This window comes from Passer montanus, unplaced genomic scaffold (assembly GCF_014805655.1).
Source record: "Passer montanus isolate IOZ18808 unplaced genomic scaffold, ASM1480565v1 scaffold135, whole genome shotgun sequence".
NCBI classification, from domain to species: Eukaryota; Metazoa; Chordata; class Aves; order Passeriformes; family Passeridae; genus Passer; species Passer montanus.
The window spans coordinates 26,526-42,435 of record NW_024360386.1 but is presented as its reverse complement, the minus strand read 5'-3'; the positions used below and the strand labels follow the sequence as shown (position 1 = coordinate 42,435).

General features: G+C 48.5%; 1 protein-coding gene across 1 annotated transcript in view; it reads left to right on the top strand.

Annotated features, from left to right (window-relative positions):
- EXOC4 (exocyst complex component 4) overlaps positions 1-11,067 on the top strand; it is a 316,410-nt gene extending 305,343 nt beyond the window's left edge. The window contains exon 17 of the mRNA XM_039699489.1: positions 9,800-11,067. Coding sequence (XP_039555423.1) covers positions 9,800-10,037 — 238 coding nt within the window. The 3' untranslated portion in view covers positions 10,038-11,067. The remainder of the gene's footprint in view (positions 1-9,799) is intronic.
- Positions 11,068-15,910: the final 4,843 nt, after the last annotated feature.

Here is a 15,910-nt window from a genome sequence, read left to right as displayed (position 1 = left end):
GGCCTACCCCAGGCAGACACTGACTTGGGAACCCAACCATGGCCTACCACAGACATTGACTTGTGGAACCCAACCATGACCTAGTACAGGCAGATATTGACGTAGTGGACCCTACCATGGCCTACCCCAGGCAGACACTGACTTGTTGGATCCAGCCGTGGCCTACTACAGGCAGCATTGATTTGTGGAACCCAACCATGGCCTACCCCCGGCTGACACTGACTTGTGGAAAAACACCACGGCCTACTACAAGAAGACATTGACTTGGGAACCTAACTATGGCCTACCACAGACAGACATTGGCATAGTGAACCCTACCACGGCCTACCACAGGCTGACATTGACTTGGGAACCCAACCATGGCCTACCACAGATAGACATTGACTTGGGAACCCATCCACAGCCTACCCCAGGCTGACATTGACTTGGGAACCCATCCACGGCCTACTGCAGGCAGACCTTGGCTTGTGGAAAACAACCATGGCCTACCACAGGCAGACATTGACTTGTGGAAAACAATCATGGCCTACTACAGGCAGACATTGACTTGGGAACCAAACCATGGCCTACTGCAGGCAAACCTTGGCTTGTGGAACCCAGCCATGTCCTACCACAGGCAGACATTGACTTGAGGGCCCTGTTCACTGTTCTGTTCCCATCAGGCAGATCCCATCGTGTCCTTCACCCACCGGCAGCTCCCAACCACTCCTGGTTAATCAAAGCCCAGCTGGCACCTCTGAGCACCTCCCCGGTCCCATCCAGTTCCACATCACTTGATCCTAAACAAAGCTGGCGGGTGGCCACAGTGGTTGTTGTTCCCAAAGGGAAGGGAAAATTGTGGGATTTTTTGCTGACTGGAGCGATCTCTGCTGCACTTTCTGTGGAAGTGCTGATCCCTCTTCTTTCAGGCTACATTCATTTCCACGTTCCCTCCAATTTATGCATGAGGCAAGGGGAAAAATCCCTTAATATTCCTTATAAACTGGCAGATGGTATCGATAATTTATTTTTTTTTACTATATGCAGTAAAATGCAAATGCGTGTGGCTTATTTGCAAATGCTGGCATTAATAACTGATATTTAAACAGGTCAGATTAACACTTTTACTGATCTATTAAAAAGATTAGTTTCCAATCATTTGCACACTCAAAATCAATTTTAATACAACATGTAAATTGAATTTAATTTTTTTATACAAAATTGCATTTATCTTCCTGAGCCATTAAATTTACTATTTAATATGTACTTTCCAGCTCACTTGGCTAGAATTTCATTGCTCTTTATCTGTATAAATTTAATTAGCCTTGATATCATCAGTATATTATAGAACTAATTAAAGATTTAGATAAGTGCTGAGGGTGCTTGTTTAATACCCTATAAAGTTCCATTTGGAGAGCGAGAATTTCCATCTTTCATTAGGATCAGGCAGTTTGGAGCTGCAAGGAGTGGCTCAGACATTGTTTTTTGAAGAATTATTTAATGGGCTTTAATGGATTTATCCTTCCTTTGAAAAGCTGTGTAATTGCTGTGGCTCACTGCAGGCTGGGAGGGCTCCGAGGTGCTCAGGGATTTCAGTGCTCCATGCACGTGGGGATGCTCAGAGACCCCCATTCCCAAAATCCCGGGGTTGTTGAGGTTGGAAAACCCTCCAAGGTCACGGAATCCAAGCTGTGCCCAATGGCCACCTTGTCACCTGAGTGCCACATCCTTGGACACCTCCAGACCTCCCTGGGCAGCCTTTTCCAACTTTTTCCATGAGGAAATTCCTTCTGATCTCCCACCTGAGCCTCCCCTGGAGCTCGTGTTCCCAGCAGGGCAGCGTTGTCCAAGTGATGAACCCCGGGAGGAAGGGAAAAGGAAATAAGAAGGAAATATTAATGAGAAAATAATAGATAAGGGCAGATAACTACCAGGATAAAAAGGAGGAGGGAGAACAGGAGAGAGCTTTGGGAAGGGTGGTGATGTTCTGCACGTCCCTTACCCTTCCCTTTGCTAATTAATTCTGCATTTGAGAGGTGATTTCTCATCCGTGCTTGACAAAAAGCTCGGCAGCGGTGACAAACCCGGTGACAGAGCTGCACGTGGCACCCAGAGGTGTTGGCTGGGGGGGTTTGATCCAAAATGGCTTCATCTGTATAAAAAGCAGCCCCCAGGTGAGCTGATTTATATGTAGGGCTTCATGCGCTGTCTCTGTGGTTTAAAATTTAAAAGGGAAAATAATTGGATTTTCTAACGAGGCTGTGTCTAATTAGAAGGCTGTGCTTGTGCCCTTTTGAATAAATACACTTGTTTTTCTTGCCTGGCTCTGTACCTGATCAGAGCTCTGTGTGGGCACTGAGCAAGGGGTGAGGGCTCCCACCTCTGATACTTTTTCCTGCCTTGGATAAATGATTAATTTTAATTATTCTTCCAGCTTTTTTTTTTTTAAACAAAACCCCAATATTATCCTTCCATCTTTTGATTATTTATTAAGGGCTGTGATTTGCAGAGCTACCACAGGAGCGTGAAGCACCACTGTACTCCAAATCCACTTTTATTTCTTCCTCTCCTGCTTTGTTTCCTTTCCCAAATCATTTCCCATCTTGGAATTTTGCAGATTTTAGGGTTTTTAGGTGGGTTTTTTTTGTGTTCTTGTGGTAGCACAGCCCCAGAGCCAGCTGTGCCTCCTGCCCCAAGTTGTGCCACGTGCCATGGGGCAGCTGCTTGCAAGGGGCTGTGGATGAGGTGAGCACAGAGAAGATGCAGCCCACAGTGACAGGAACATTTCTGGCCTCATTTTGGGGTTTTTCAGAAGCCATGTAGGGGCTTCTTCCTCACCCCAGGCACACAGGAGAAGTGTCCAGGTCTTGGAGTGGTGTCTGAGAGGAGCTGAGGGTGACCAGAACAGCAAAACCATCCCTGATGTGAGCTCCCCTAAAGCACTTGGGGCTCTTCTGGAGGCACAGGAGGAACGTTCCTGTTGATTATTTATTAAGGGCTGTGATTTGCAGAGCTACCACAGGAGCGTGAATCACCACTGTACTCCAAATCCACTTTTATTTCTTCCTCTCCTGCTTTGTTTCCTTTCCCAAATCATTTCCCATCTTGGAATTTTGCAGATTTTAGGGTTTTTAGGTGGGGTTTTTTTGTGTTCTTGTGGTAGCACAGCCCCAGAGCCAGCTGTGCCCCCTGCCCCAAGTTGTGCCACATGTGGTGATGGGGCAGCTGCTTGCAAGGGGCTGTGGATGAGGTGAGCACAGAGAAGATGCAGTCCACAGTGACAGGAACATTTCTGGCCTCATTTTGGGGTTTTTCAGAAGCCATGTAGGGGCTTCTTCCTCACCCCAGGCACACAGGAGAAGTGTCCAGGTCTTGGAGTGGTGTCTGAGAGGAGCTGAGGGTGACCAGAACAGCAAAACCATCTCTGATGTGAGCTCCCCTAAAGCACTTGGGGCTCTTCTGGAGGCACAGGAGGAACGTTCCTGTTGGTGTCCCCAGAACTGCTCCATGTTGATGGAAAATCAAGGAAGAAGTCTGAAGAAAAGACAATCAGGATTTACACTCCTGTTGGTGTCCCCAGAACTGCTCCAGCTTGATGGAAAATCGAGGAAGAAGTCTGAAGAAAAGACAAGCAGGATTTACATTCCTGTTGGTGTCCCCAGAACTGCTCCATGTTGATGGAAAATCGAGGAAGAAGTCTGAAGAAAAGACAAGCAGGATTTACATTCCCTCGTGGAATGGTGTCCTGAGGGCGCTGTCCCTTATTTTAGGGTCGTGGCTGCAGTTTAGGATGAGCAGTGGTTGGAAAGAGGAACTGGATCCATCCCTGGAAGTGTCCAAGGCCAGGCTGGAGCAACCTGGGATGGGGAAGGCGTCCCAGTTGGAATTAGCTGATCCTTAAGGTCCCTTCCAATCTGTGATTCCATGAAAAGCCACGATGGAGCTGTCCCCTCCCAGCCCTATTTTCCATCAGAAGCTCTGGAGCTGGAAGCAGCAGCTCCCTCATTTGCAGATTTTTGATTTAAAATGCTGCTCAGCGACGTGTGTGTGTGTGCAAACATCCCCACAGCCTTCTCCAGGTGCAGGAATTACAGTAATTGCTGCTTTAGCTGCATTTTCCTTTGGTGTTCTGAGCTTTCCAAATTCCCTTTGCAAACTCCTGCCTGGAACTCACCTCTCCTGCCTGGAACTCACCTCTCCTGCCTGGAACTCACCTCTCCTGCCTGGACCTCACCTCTCCTGCCTGAAACTCACCTCTCCTGTCTGGATCTCACCTCTCCTGCCCCATATCTAATTCCAGTTCCTGCCTGGACCTCACCTCTCCTGCCTGGAACTCATCTCTCCTGCCTGGACCTCACCTCTCCTGCCTGGAACTCATCTCTCCTGCCTGGAACTCACCTCTCCTGCCTGGAACTCACCTCTCCTGCCTGGATCCCATCTCTCCTGCCCCACATCCAGTTCTGTATCCCCATTCTCAGCTCTTCCCCATTCCCACCTCTAATAACTCCAAAGGGAAAAATGCCCCATGGGATTTTCTTCTTTCAGCCAGGCCTGAAAATTAATTTATTTTGCATTACTTGACTGAAGTCACCTAATTTCTTGCTGTTTTTTCCTTTCTTTTTCCCACTCTCTCATCCCCCTCTGTATTTAAATGTTCGTCAAATATCAAAATTGAGTGATTTTATAACCACAGCTTTGGTCTTTTTTTATCATCTTCAGTTTCTTGCTTGTCCTGCCTGGTGGTTTTTCATAAAATCCCAGAATTTGGGTTGGAAAGGACCTTAAATATCATCCCAACCCCTTGCCATCCCAGGGTGCTCCAGCCTGGCCTTGGACACTTCCAGGAATCCAGGGGCAGCCACGGCTTCTCTGGGAATTCTATTCCAGGGCCTCTCATAAAATCTTCCTTCTCTCCTGTCTCCCTCTCCCCTCATTTAGGAAGGGAAAAGGAAATAAGAAGGAAAATTTTAATTCAAATTTTCCATAAGTGCTTCCTACTTAACCTTTTTGGCTTTCCCATTAGAGCAGCAATCCTGGGTGCTGCCAAAGCGCCTCCCTAATCCCCCAAAAGAGAGGGAGATAAGGGACAGAATTTCTATTTCTCTTTTATTTTATTTTTTTTTTTCAGTCCCTCTGGCTAATTCAGCGCCCAGACTGGAATTCCTGCCCGGAGAATCCGTTCCTGTCTGATGCAGGAAGGGATAATTAAAGTGGGATCCTTTATTCTGAAACATCACCTCCTCTGAAGAGGAGATCAAGTCGTTCTCAGGGAAATCAGGATTTCATTTGGAATTCACCTGGCCACCTTTTGAAAAGTTTTTTTTTTTGGGGGTTAGAGGTGAATATTAGCATTTAAATGGAGAATGGTATTAATAGCCCTCAGAGGAGCTGGGCTCATCCTCATTGCCTTTCCTGAGATTTTTTTTTCCCCCCTAAATGAGAAAGCTTCTTAATTTTTATTCTCTTTCTCCAAGAACAGAGTTCAAGAGACCATTTTTTAATATGGGTGTCTGTAGATATATGAGCTCAAAATGCCTCCTTGCAGAATGGGTTCGTGGCTGGCAATTTGCTGTTTTCTTTCAAAAGTGCTGCTTAAAAGCCAACAAAAAAAAGTGGTTTGGAGGTCAGGTGGATTCTGAATTTTTGGTTTGCCCACGGGATGTTTTTTTCCTGCAGTTGGGAACCATTTCCATCCCGTTAAAGGGATATTTGACCTTCCCTGTCTGCTCTTAGCACAGAGCTGTTCCTCATGTCGTGGTGGATCTTCCAGGGGCAACTCCAGATGGATAAAGGGAGCAGGGAAAGTTCAGTTTTGTCCTAAAAAATGCCCCAAAAAAATTCAAGGCAGCTTTGGACCCAATCCCATTGCCAGTGGTCAGAGGAACAGGCTGTGGGTGTCTCGGTTGGGATGTGAGCTCATCCCATGAAAAATTGATTTTATTGTTTTAAGAATTAACAAATCTTTTGATCGTCATCCAAACCATCAAAATTAGTTAATTATCCCGTTTGAGCAGGATGTTAATGATTTTGGGATCCCTCAGGCAGTGCTTCACTCCTCATTCCCCAAAATGTGCCATCAGCCCTGGGGCTGGATGCCAGTGGAGAAGATTTTTTACCATCCTGAAGAGCTGAAGACCTGGAGCAGATTAATTCCCTTGTAAAGAGCAGCCCTTATTCTGTAGGAATTTGGGAGAAGAATTCCTGTGGAGTAAGAAGAGCCTTCCTAAGAAGAACAGGTTCCTAAGGACCTGCTCCATGTTTTTGTGTGTAAAATCTCTGCTGCCAGATCAGCCCAACAAATCCCATCGGTGCTTTTCAGCACGACACAAATGAGTGACAACATGGAAATAAAAGGATTTCCCTGTTGGGATGAGTCCCTGGGACACTTTGTTCCCATCAGCTGCATCCCCACAGTCCTGGAATGAGTTGGGTTGGAAGGGACCTCCAAGATCATCCCATGGGACACCTTCCACCATCCCAAGATGCTCCAAGCCCCATCCAACCTGGCCTTGGACATTCCAGGGGCAGGGATCCAAAGCAAAAAAAATCTGTGGCCTTCCCAAGGGCACCTTAAAGGAAAAAAAGGCAAATCAGGGCTAAATCTGCACAGACAAGCCCAGCAGCACAGCCCCATCCTCTCCTCACAGCTCCTTCCTCACCTGTCCTAAATCTGGGCTGACTGAAGAATTCCTGCACCTCACAAAGACGGGATTCATCTGTCACTCTTCTCGGGATCAGATTATTTTTTAATTAAAAATTTCCTCTAAAAGAAAAGGGGAGCAAGCGAGGCAGCAGGGAAGGAGCACAAGGTGTGCATTTTTAATTGGGTGCAATTAAAAACCTGCCGCTCTGGCAGCGGCAGCGCCCGCGGCCAAGCCCGATTTGCATGAGTAATTATTCACTCCATTACAGAGTCTGCTCAACTTTGCCTTCCTTGTCTTTGAAAGTATTAATAAATATTGATCAGACACTCTCCTGTTTGCCTTCGCCCAAGCAGCTCTGATGGACTCAGCCTCTGATGTTATCAAATAATGAAATATGAAAGAGGGAGTGGGATGAGCCTCTTGTTCTGTGATTTTTTTTTATTTAGGCTCTTCATTTTCCTTTCACAAGTGTGTTTGTCCCTGCCATTATAAACCCTCTTTTGATTACCAAGAGGTGGCTGAGGGAAGCAAGTTGTAAAGGATGGAGGGAATAAATAAATGGAGGAGAGGTGAGGGGATTCTGCTCCGTGGAATGCTGGCCAACTGCTTTGTGGTTTTAAAGTTGAGGTTTAAAACCAAGGAAAAGAGTTAAAAGTTATCAAATCTCAGTCTGTCATCTGACAAATAGCATAATAAATAATTATGTGGGATTAGCAAACCTAACCAAAGAGCAAATTTAACTCCCCAAGATCTCTTTTGGCTCTTCATTTTCCTTTCACAAGTGTGTTTGTCCCTGCCATTATAAACCCTCTTTTGATTACCAAGAGGTGGCTGAGGAAAGCAAGTTGTAAAGGATGGAGGGAATAAATAAATGGAGGAGAGGTGAGGGGATTCTGCTCCGTGGAATGCTGGCCAACTGCTTTGTGGTTTTAAAGTTGAGGTTTAGAACCAAGGAAAAGAGTTAAAAGTTATCAAATCTCAGTCTGTCATCTGACAAATAGAATGTGCCATCAGCCCTGGGGCTGGATGCCAGTGGAGAAGATTTTTTACCATCCTGAAGAGCTGAAGACCTGGAGCAGATTAATTCCCTTGTAAAGAGCAGCCCTTATTCTGTAGGAATTTGGGAGAAGAATTCCTGTGGAGTAAGAAGAGCCTTCCTAAGAAGAACAGGTTCCTAAGGACCTGCTCCATGTTTTTGTGTGTAAAATCTCTGCTGCCAGATCAGCCCAACAAATCCCATCGGTGCTTTTCAGCACGACACAAATGAGTGACAACATGGAAATAAAAGGATTTCCCTGTTGGGATGAGTCCCTGGGACACTTTGTTCCCATCAGCTGCATCCCCACAGTCCTGGAATGAGTTGGGTTGGAAGGGACCTCCAAGATCATCCCATGGGACACCTTCCACCATCCCAAGATGCTCCAAGCCCCATCCAACCTGGCCTTGGACATTCCAGGGGCAGGGATCCAAAGCAAAAAAAATCTGTGGCCTTCCCAAGGGCACCTTAAAGGAAAAAAAGGCAAATCAGGGCTAAATCTGCACAGACAAGCCCAGCAGCACAGCCCCATCCTCTCCTCACAGCTCCTTCCTCACCTGTCCTAAATCTGGGCTGACTGAAAAATTCCTGCACCTCACAAAGACGGGATTCATCTGTCACTCTTCTCGGGATCAGATTATTTTTTAATTAAAAATTTCCTCTAAAAGAAAAGGGGAGCAAGCGAGGCAGCAGGGAAGGAGCACAAGGTGTGCATTTTTAATTGGGTGCAATTAAAAACCTGCCGCTCTGGCAACGGCAGCGCCCGCGGCCAAGCCCGATTTGCATGAGTAATTATTCACTCCATTACAGAGTCTGCTCAACTTTGCCTTCCTTGTCTTTGAAAGTATTAATAAATATTGATCAGACACTCTCCTGTTTGCCTTCGCCCAAGCAGCTCTGATGGACTCAGCCTCTGATGTTATCAAATAATGAAATATGAAAGAGGGAGTGGGATGAGCCTCTTGTTCTGTGATTTTTTTTTATTTAGGCTCTTCATTTTCCTTTCACAAGTGTGTTTGTCCCTGCCATTATAAACCCTCTTTTGATTACCAAGAGGTGGCTGAGGGAAGCAAGTTGTAAAGGATGGAGGGAATAAATAAATGGAGGAGAGGTGAGGGGATTCTGCTCCGTGGAATGCTGGCCAACTGCTTTGTGGTTTTAAAGTTGAGGTTTAAAACCAAGGAAAAGAGTTAAAAGTTATCAAATCTCAGTCTGTCATCTGACAAATAGGTTAATAGTAATTATGTGGGATTAGCAAACCTAACCAAAGAGCAAATTTAGCTCCCCAAGATCTCTTTTGGCTTTAAGGTGGGCACGGGGAAGCTGATTTACCCTTCCCAGATCATCAGCCTGGGCAGGAAAAGCTCCCAGGGCTCAGCCAGGGGATATCTGGGGGGGGAAGAGAGGAGCTCAGAGCAGGAACTGGATGGGCTTTAAGGTCTCTCTCAACCCAAACCATTCCGTGAGTCTCAACAAAGGGGATTTCTGTCACTTTGACTTTAAGCCCTGCCCACGTTGGGTCCAGGTTACCCAGAGAAGCTGAGGCTGCCCCTGGGAGTGCCCCAGGCCAGGCTGGACGGGGCTTGGAGCACCCTGGGATGGTAGAAAATGCCTCTTCCCATGGCAGGGAGTGGAACTTTGAGATGCCTTCCAACCCAAACCACGCTGGGATTTTAGGATGACGTTCAGCAGGGAGATGTCTGCTCTCTGTTCAGCTTTCTGTGCTCGTGGCACTGCTGAATAAAAGCAAGAGGAATTCTGGCAAAAGCAAAGTCTGGAGCACCAAGCAGCACAGGTACCCAGGGTGTAAGAGCCTAAATGAGAGATGCGGGACTCTTCCAAAATGCAATTTATCACATGAAGATGTTACAGCAGTGCAGGGCCGTGGGCGACAGAGCCTGTGCCTACAGCTCTGCAGCTGCAGGCAGGCCTGGAGACCCTGAGTTTAGGTTACAAATGCATTATATACTTTGCTTTGCTTTTCTTAATACAGTAGAACCAATCTATACCTTAATTTTATCTATAGCCTATCATACCTATACAATTACCATATTCATGTTAGTATTCTCCAGTTATCTGTGAGGCTTTCTTGTCAAACTTCCATCCTTCCCAACGCCAGGGTGTTTTCCTCTCTTTGCAGGCAGTACTACGAGATGCTCTACAACACAGCAGACGAGCTGCTGAACCTGGTGGTGGACCAGGGCGTGAAGTACACGGAGCTGGAGTACATCTACGCCCTGAACCTGCTGCACCGCAGCCAGACGGGCGTGGGCGACCAAACCACGCAGAACATGCGGCTGCAGCGCCTCAAGGAGATCATCTGCGAGCAGGCTGCCATCAAACAGGCCACCAAGGACAAGAAAATCACCACCGTGTGACCGCCTCTGCCACCCCCTCACCCGCAGCTGACGGGTGGCACCTCTCCAAGTTGTTTTTTTTGTTGTTTTGTTCTGTTTTAATCTAAGAAAAAGTGGGAATCTTCTGGGTTTTGTGGTGAGGAGGGGAATGCTATTTGAGATTTGGGGTTGGGGTGGTTTTGGTGTGTATCCACGTAACGCTTCTTCAATGTTCTCCCAAAAGTGATTCCACAGCAGGAGCCCCAGTGGGGTTTGGGGTGGGATGTTGGGCTTTGCTCTGTTGCTGCTGCTTTGTTTTGGGATCTAAAGGGAGTTGTGGGGTGGGAAAAGGGAAAATTGGGTCTTGGAAGTTCAGACCACTCTAAATAATCAGCACCCTGCCAGTCAATCCCAGACCTGTTGATCACATCTTGATGGTCTGGAGATCTTTTCCGGAGCCTGCTCGGCTCTGCTATTGCTCTCTCCAGGTTGTACCCACGTGAAGTTTCCCGCTGTTCCCACTGCTAAAAGCTGGGATTGTTTATTCCTTCAGGTGGTGATCAGCCAGCTCTGCACGTGGGAGGTAACACGGGACCATTTGTTTCCACTTCTCCTCTTTCATTATCCCGGAGCCATCTGGCGCTCCTGCAGCGCCGGGTGGAGGCAGGAGAAAATTGCCAACATAAAATAACAAAAAAAGCTTCCTTCTCTTGTCCTGAATGTTATCTTTGAGTTCCCCCCAGCTCCAGAGATATTTTGTGGCTGTCACTTGGTGCACTGGAAGGACAGGCAGGGTTGCGTAGCTCAGCACCAATGATCAGCAAGGGTAGGAGGGCACCAAATCCAGGGTCTGAGGCACACCCAGGGCACCAATTCTGCCCTGCCTTCACCCTCTGAATTCACCTGGCAAAAGGTTCCTTATTCCTCCAAAATCAGAATCCACTGCACTTGTGTTTGCCAAGAAAATTGGGGACCCGGCTAGGTTTCCTGTGCTGAGAAAGGTTCTCTCTGAGCTGTAGGTGCTTTGTGTGTCAACCTTGAAATTGCAGAATTAAAGGATGTTTAAAAGCCCTGGTGGTTTGTCTGGCTGTTTTTGAGAGCTGTCATTCCTGAGGTGCTTAAAAGATTCCTTTCCAGGCCCAAATTCAGTGTTTGAAGGCTCCAAAATGATTTTCTGAGTCACTCTGTCCAACCCTCAGCTACCATGGACCAACTCCAGAGGCTTCTCACCCTCCATGTAAGAAGCAGAGCCCATCAGTTCTTGTTGCTGAATCTTGAAGATTCCAAAGTTTTTTCCCTCCTTTTATTCACAATCCAGATTTTTCTCCTGTCAATATTGGCCATTAACTGCAGGAGTTCCTCCTTTTCCCTGGTGGGTTTGCAGGAGGGGGGAGAATTCCATGAGGGATGGTGATGGGAGTTCCTGGGATCACAGATCCACGTGGAGGTCCTGGAATGCTGGATATTCCCTACCCAGACTTTGGGAAAGGGAAAAGGAGCTGCTCAGGACAAGGAAATGGGATTTCCATTCCCTTGTCCTTGCTTGGGACAAGGAAATCCCATTTCAGACCCTTTGAGGTGTGGGACTGACGTGTGAGGAGCTCTGAATTCAGACTGGGCTGCTGTGGCCTGGTGTGCAACTGGTTAATTATTAATTTCTTAATAATCTGGGGCTTTGCAGTCCACATTTCCCACCCACCCAGCAGCTGTGCTGGCGGGGGCCAGGGCAGCTTGGATAAAATCAGGAAAATCTCTCTTTTGGGAGTGTTTTTGAGTCTAAAACAAATTGTTTAAATTGTTTTTCCTCGAGCTGCTCCTCGCGTTGTCCATCGCAGCCCCACGAGGTGTGAACAGAGCAGCAGTGACACTCGGGGCCTCACCTGCAGCAGGCACAGAGGAAAGAGAAGATTTTGCAATTGAGGTAATTAGAGTCTGCAATTAACTGTTGTCTCCTAGAGAGCTCAGACTCTCAGTCCTCTCCAAACCTTCACGAGGGAAGTGAATATTCCAGGGATCACACCAAGGAGAAGGCAGGAGCAGCATGTGGAACGTGGGAATCCAGAGCCCAAGCACCTCATTCCAGCTTCCCATGGACATTCCCTGCTCCATCTTCTGGGACTCCATGATCTGAGAGGTCTTTTCCAACCTTAATTCCAGGATTCATGATCTCAGAGGTCTTTTCCAACCTTGATCTTAGACATCTTTTCCAACCTTAATTCCAGGATTCATGATCTCAGAGGTCTTTTCAACCTTGATCTCAGAGGTCTTTTCCAACCTTGATCTTAGAGGTCTTTTCCAGCCTTAATTCCAGGATTCGTGATCTTAGAGGTCTTTTCCAGCCTTAATTCCAGGATTCATGATCTGAGAGGTCTTTTCCAACCTTAATTCCAGGATTCATGATCTTAGATATCTTTTCCAGCCTTAATTCCAGGATTCATGATCTTAGAGGTCTTTTCCAACCTTAATTCCAGGATTCATGATCTTAGACGTCTTTTCCAGCCTTAATTCCAGGATTCTTGATCTTAGACGTCTTTTCCAGCCTTAATTCCAGGATTCATGATCTTAGAGGTCTTTTCCAGCCTTAATTCCAGGATTCATGATCTTAGAGGTCTTTTCCAACCTTAATTCCAGGATTCATGATCTTAGACGTCTTTTCCAGCCTTAATTCCAGGATTCTTCCTTGCAGCAGCATCTTAGAATCCTCACCAGAGGCTCCTCACGGAATATTTTTTCCTGGGAAGGTGGTTTTGGAATGAAGAACGTTTTCTTCCCACCGTGAGTGTAACACACCACGGATGCTGTGATTTTTGAAGCACAGAAATGGGGTTGTTGATCGCAGAGAGTTGTTCAGCCTGGAGAAAAAGAGGCTCAGGGGGCACCTCCTCACTCTCTGCAACTCTCTTCCAAGAGGTTGTAGCCAGGTGGAATTTGGTTTCTTCTCCCCTAAAGAACAGGAAATGACCTCAAGTTTTACCAGGAAAGGTTTAGATTGGAAATGAGGGAAAAGTTCCCCCTGGAAAAGCTCGGAGTGTTGGTGTTTTGTTTCAAACCCTCTCTCGCTAACAGGAGGTACCGTGGGTGTGGGGGAGAGATTTTGGGAACAGTTTTTGTTTACAGAGCTGGGTGGTGGGTGGAGACAAGCTGTCGTGGTGGGGAGTAAATAACTCCTCAGACAGCCCCCTCACCGTGTCCACACCCCCCTCAGCATCCCCAGCATCCCTCGGGGGCTTCCTCTGGGACAAGAGGGTGGCTCTGCACTCCAGAGGCTCCCGAGGTGTTTGGGAAGTCCCCTGAGGCCACATTTGGTCACCAGGTGTTTGAAGTCCTGGACTCTGCACAGAGGAGCCACCACCCCTTTGGGTTTGGGCCGAGCCCCACGGTGCCTCTCTGGTGCTCAGGGGTCCTCGTGGTCCTGCCCAGCTTCACCAGGCTCTGGCTGTCCTGGGTTTATCACTTCTGAGGGAGGGAAGGGAAGCTCAAGGCTCCCGAAAGCATCAGCCCTTGGGAAACTTTCCTGCCTTCCCAGCACTGATTTCTCCTTTCCTGCTGTCTGGTTCCTGTTTCTCCGTCCCAGCCTGTGGAAGTCGGGGCATTTAGAACACATTTGCAGTGGGAGATGGTTTCCCAAAGGAAAAACCACACAAGAGGGTGTTTGAAACGGTGCAAAAATCCTGAGAAGCTCCTTTATCTTTGACCTGAGCTGAGCACAACCTACCCCAAATCTGCCCTGCAGGAGGGACCCAATTCTTGCTCTGGGGTCTTTTAAAGAGCACAGAACATCTCCAGTTCTGCCTCCAGTGCTGGGATCAGCAGCATTTGGAGCTGCTGGAGAGAGTCCAGAGGAATCCATGGAGCTGCTCCAGGGTGGAGCCAGGCTGGGAGAGCTGGGGGTGCTCACCTGGAGAGGAGAAGGCTCCAGGGAGAGCTTCCAGCACATTCCAGGGGCTCCAGGAGAGCTGCAGAGGGACTGGGGACAAGGGACAGGAGCCCGGGAATGGCTGCCAGTGCCAGAGGGCAGCCATGGATGGGATGTTGGCCATGAGGAATTGCTGGCTGGGCTGGAATTGCCAGAGCAGCTGGGGCTGCCCCTGATCCCTGCAGTGCCCAAGGCCAGGCTGGACACTGGGGCTGGAGCAGCCTGGGACACTGGGAGGTGTCCCTGCCATGGCAGGGGTGGCTCTGGGTGACCTTGAAGGTCCCTTCCAACCCAAAGCACTCCATGATTTTGTTCCCTTGCCCCAGTCCTTCCCCGCAAATCATTCTGCTGTCCTGACGCGACCCTGCAGGACACAAAGTTCACAGACAAAGCCTGGAGATGCTGTTTTGTAGAGCCCCATGAAATGCCGGCAGCTCTGCCAGGAATCGTTCCAGGGAATGCTCCTTTGGTGCTTAAAGAGACAAGGAAATACTTCTCCAGACCACAAACCCGAAATGTTTCCACGGGGGCTGTAAATGTTCATGAGGGTTTCACAATTTCCGTTTTACAGCCTCATAATCGTTACTGGGTTTTAATTACCCCACGATCTTGAAGTCTGTGCCAGACACAATGGCAAATGTGGAAGGAGAAGCAAATTGCTCTGATTCCTTTCATAGTCTCCAACACGTCCTCTCCTGAGGGTTCTGCCCTTTTTTTGTCCATGGATGGATGGATGGATGGATGGATGGTGGGGGGGGGGATGGATGGAGGGAGGGATGGATGGATGGAGGGATGGAGGGATGAATTCATGGAGGGATCCATGGATCCTGGATGGATGGATGGACGGATGGATGGATGGATGGTGGGGGGGGGGATGGATGGAGGGAGGGATGGATGGATGGAGGGATGGAGGGATGAATTCATGGAGGGATCCATGGATCCTGGATGGATGGATGGACGGATGGATGGATGGATGGTGGGGGGGGGGATGGATGGAGGGAGGGATGGATGGATGGAGGGATGGAGGGATGAATTCATGGAGGGATCCATGGATCCTGGATGGATGGATGGACGGATGGATGGATGGATGGTGGGGGGGGGGATGGATGGAGGGAGGGATGGATGGATGGAGGGATGGAGGGATGAATTCATGGAGGGATCCATGGATCCTGGATGGATGGATGGACGGATGGATGGATGGATGGTGGGGGGGGGGATGGATGGAGGGAGGGATGGATGGATGGAGGGATGGAGGGATGAATTCATGGAGGGATCCATGGATCCTGGATGGATGGATGGACGGATGGATGGATGGATGGTGGGGGGGGGGATGGATGGAGGGAGGGATGGATGGATGGAGGGATGGAGGGATGAATTCATGGAGGGATCCATGGATCCTGGATGGATGGATGGACCACCCAGGGATATCAAGGTGTGGATCCCCCCCAAACTCACCACCTGCCATTCACAGAGATCTCTGGCTGGAGAGGTTCGGTTTGCTGGGGAGCCTTCCCACTGAGGCTCTCTCTGTCTTTGACTGCAGCAGTTTTATTTTATTAGCATGAATCCCAACTGCAGATCTCGTTCTGGCTGTGGTGGATGGCCGTGGAGGGGAGGGCACTCACACAGGAGCGGGAAGAGGTGCCAAGAGGAAATTAGCACTGCAGTAATGTCGCTTCTCTTGCTCCCAGACGAGCAGGGAGCTCTGCTGGAAGTGGAAAGGAGTCATTTCCCAGAGCTGAGACACGGAAAATCCCACAAATGGCCACTTGCACACCCACCTGAGGCTTTGGGATCCCTGTGATACACCAGCCCCGCTCACCACCGCAGACCTTGGCCACAAAAAGCTGCCTGTGCTGTAATTCCGGGAATTCATTCCTCAGGATTCATCCCACCGCACTTTAAACACCCACATCAGTTATATCCCAGGAGCAACCTGGGCCTGGACGTCCAAGGCTGTGAGTGCAGGGCAGGGAATGTGGAGCCCTGAGGATTCTGT